The 2314-nt window shown below is 50.9% G+C and overlaps 1 protein-coding gene across 1 annotated transcript in view; it reads left to right on the plus strand.

Moving 5' to 3' along the window:
• Positions 1–6: 6 nt before the first annotated feature.
• The window catches only part of Sh3kbp1 (SH3 domain containing kinase binding protein 1), a 359863-nt gene continuing 357555 nt past the window's right edge, over positions 7–2314 (plus strand). The window contains 1 exon segment of the mRNA XM_031370222.1: positions 7–257. Coding sequence (XP_031226082.1) covers positions 254–257 — 4 coding nt within the window. The 5' untranslated portion in view covers positions 7–253.

The raw sequence follows: 2314 nt of genomic DNA on the forward strand, positions 1-2314 counted from the left end.
TGCAGCGGGGCCGCGATGCAGCAGCGGCAGCAGCAGGAGTCGCCCCAGGGCAGCAGCGGCAGCAGCAGCAGAGGCAGTAGCGGGCGGCGCTGAGCTGCCACCACCGCCGCTGAGGAAGAAGCCGGCCCAGCAGCAGCCCCGTCCCGACTCTCGCGCCCCCCGATCCCCGCGCCGCGACCCCGGCGCTCCGAACCCAACGCCCGGTTCCGCCAACTTTCACGCTGCTTCGGCGGCTCGGCTCGTCTTGGCGCCAATGGGTGAGTGCAGGGGCTGCTCGAACCTTCAGCCGGTCTCTGTGTAGGGGTCGGCGCGCCCATCCCGGGACCGCGGACCCGGGGAGGGCGCCCTGGAGCAGGGCCGGGAGTGTGACATCGCGCAGAGCGCCCTCCCTCGCCTTGCGCACCCCGATTCACTCTCACTTGCTTTAGTGTCCCTGCGGAGCCCGCGCGCGGCACGAACTGGAACCCGAGGGGGCCTGAGCAGAGAATCGCGGGGGCTGACTCGGGGGCTGCTTGGGTTGAGGGATTCAGGGGGTGTGGTTGGCTTCTTCGGGTGGGCGGGGAGAGTTTTGTCTTTGCCATTCTCCCACCCAAGTGCACCCTCCCCTGCGCTGCGGACCCGGGTACCAGGATTTGGTGGGCTCCGGCCCTGTACAGGGCTCTTGGTGCCTCCCTGGGCCAGCCTGAGCAGAACCTTGAAGGTCGGGGTCTTTAGGGGAGGGTTAGATTGCCCTTACTGCCCGATGATGCAGGTGGTGGGAGGTTAGGAAACGCCCCAGTACCGGGCATGGTGGGCTGTCCCAGGGTCCTGAGCTCTTCATGCGCTCCCCACTTGTGCCTCCACCTCTCACTCTCAGTCTTCCCCCACGCAGAGCACCTCTCCACTCTGTTATACTCAAAGGCTACTTCCTATATCCTCCTCTCAGTCTGCAGGGCCAGGAACTGGAAATGGTGATCCAGTTTTTGATTTACCTAGCGAACATAATTTCCATGTAGGCAGCTAACATTAGGTCTTCTAGGTCCCTTTTATTATAGTGCGGGAACCACCTTACTGCCCAGAGGAGCTGGCACTTTACTGAGCAAAGGACTTGTGATTGTCTGGTCTCTAGTAAAACGTTTGGTTTACCTGTTCTTGCTGATGACCAGCCTCTGCTTTTTATGCCTCTGGCAGATGATTTTTGGGGTGTTTCTAGGCCAAGCATAGCAGTTTGCACATTATAATAAATCATTATAAAGTGAGACTTTTTGTATGCAGGTAATAGGATTTTACACCAGCCAGCAAGAAATAGGCAAGAGTCAAAGGATGCTCATACATACACAGCAAGCACTGGAGGAGAGGTCTAACCCAGTAAGTTGTTCATTAGTGAAGTTCAAATCCCTTTGGTGATTGTTTACCAAAATGCCTTTCTCCTTGTCAAAGTGGTAATGACTGGGTGACCTCTCAGCTTAAGTGCCCTTTTCTGATGATCATAGCACTCCAGGTCTAAATGAGTTCCTTTATCATCTGACATTTTTTTTCCACATCAGAATGACATATTCTAGTGTGTTCAATATTTATCTCCTCTACCAGAGGCTCAGTGACCGTTGGGACAGCACTGTGTTGTTTGGTACTGCTCAGAATGGTTTTTCTTCCATGCCTGGTGCAAATCAGGCTCAGAATCAATATGGAATGGATGGGTGGATGGCATGAAATTCCATGGAAGACACAACACTTAATTCATCCTCTTGCTTCGCCTTGATGACGACGACTTAGTCCATTGACAAAAGAAAATACTTTAAAACCTTTGGAAATGCACTGCTTTCTCCTGAGGTGCTAAGGAATGTTTTAGGGATCACTTTTCCATTGGGGTGGATTACTGAAAGAGTTATACACAAAAAGAAGTTACTGGGCTGCGTAGGCAGGCTGTGCTTTGTAGATCTCAATGGAAAGGGGATGGAGTCTCCTTTAAAAAGCAGCAGACCTGTTTATCAGTGAGATCTAAACTGTTTGCATTCTTTAGGCTCTCTTAAGAAAATGAGAGAGTGCTTCTGCAATTTACAGCCCTTTCCAGTATCATTTTAAAATTGTAGCCATTATGCAAGTAGGGGTGCAGCAATCAATTATTATTTATTTCAGGAGTTCATACATAGAGGCACCAAGAGTAAAATGAATGCCATTTAATTCATTATAATGTGCCTAAGTGGGATTTAAGGTGCTTGTAGTTTGTGGGCAAAAATCACCTGCTGTTTTCTAAAGTGTCCTTAGTGGTATATTTGCAATGAAGTAGATATTTAATAGTTGGTTCTATTTGTTTTCTAATAGCAAAACCTAGTAG

The sequence above is a fragment of the Mastomys coucha genome, chromosome X (genome assembly GCF_008632895.1).
Source record: "Mastomys coucha isolate ucsf_1 chromosome X, UCSF_Mcou_1, whole genome shotgun sequence".
In the NCBI taxonomy this organism is placed as follows: Eukaryota; Metazoa; Chordata; class Mammalia; order Rodentia; family Muridae; genus Mastomys; species Mastomys coucha.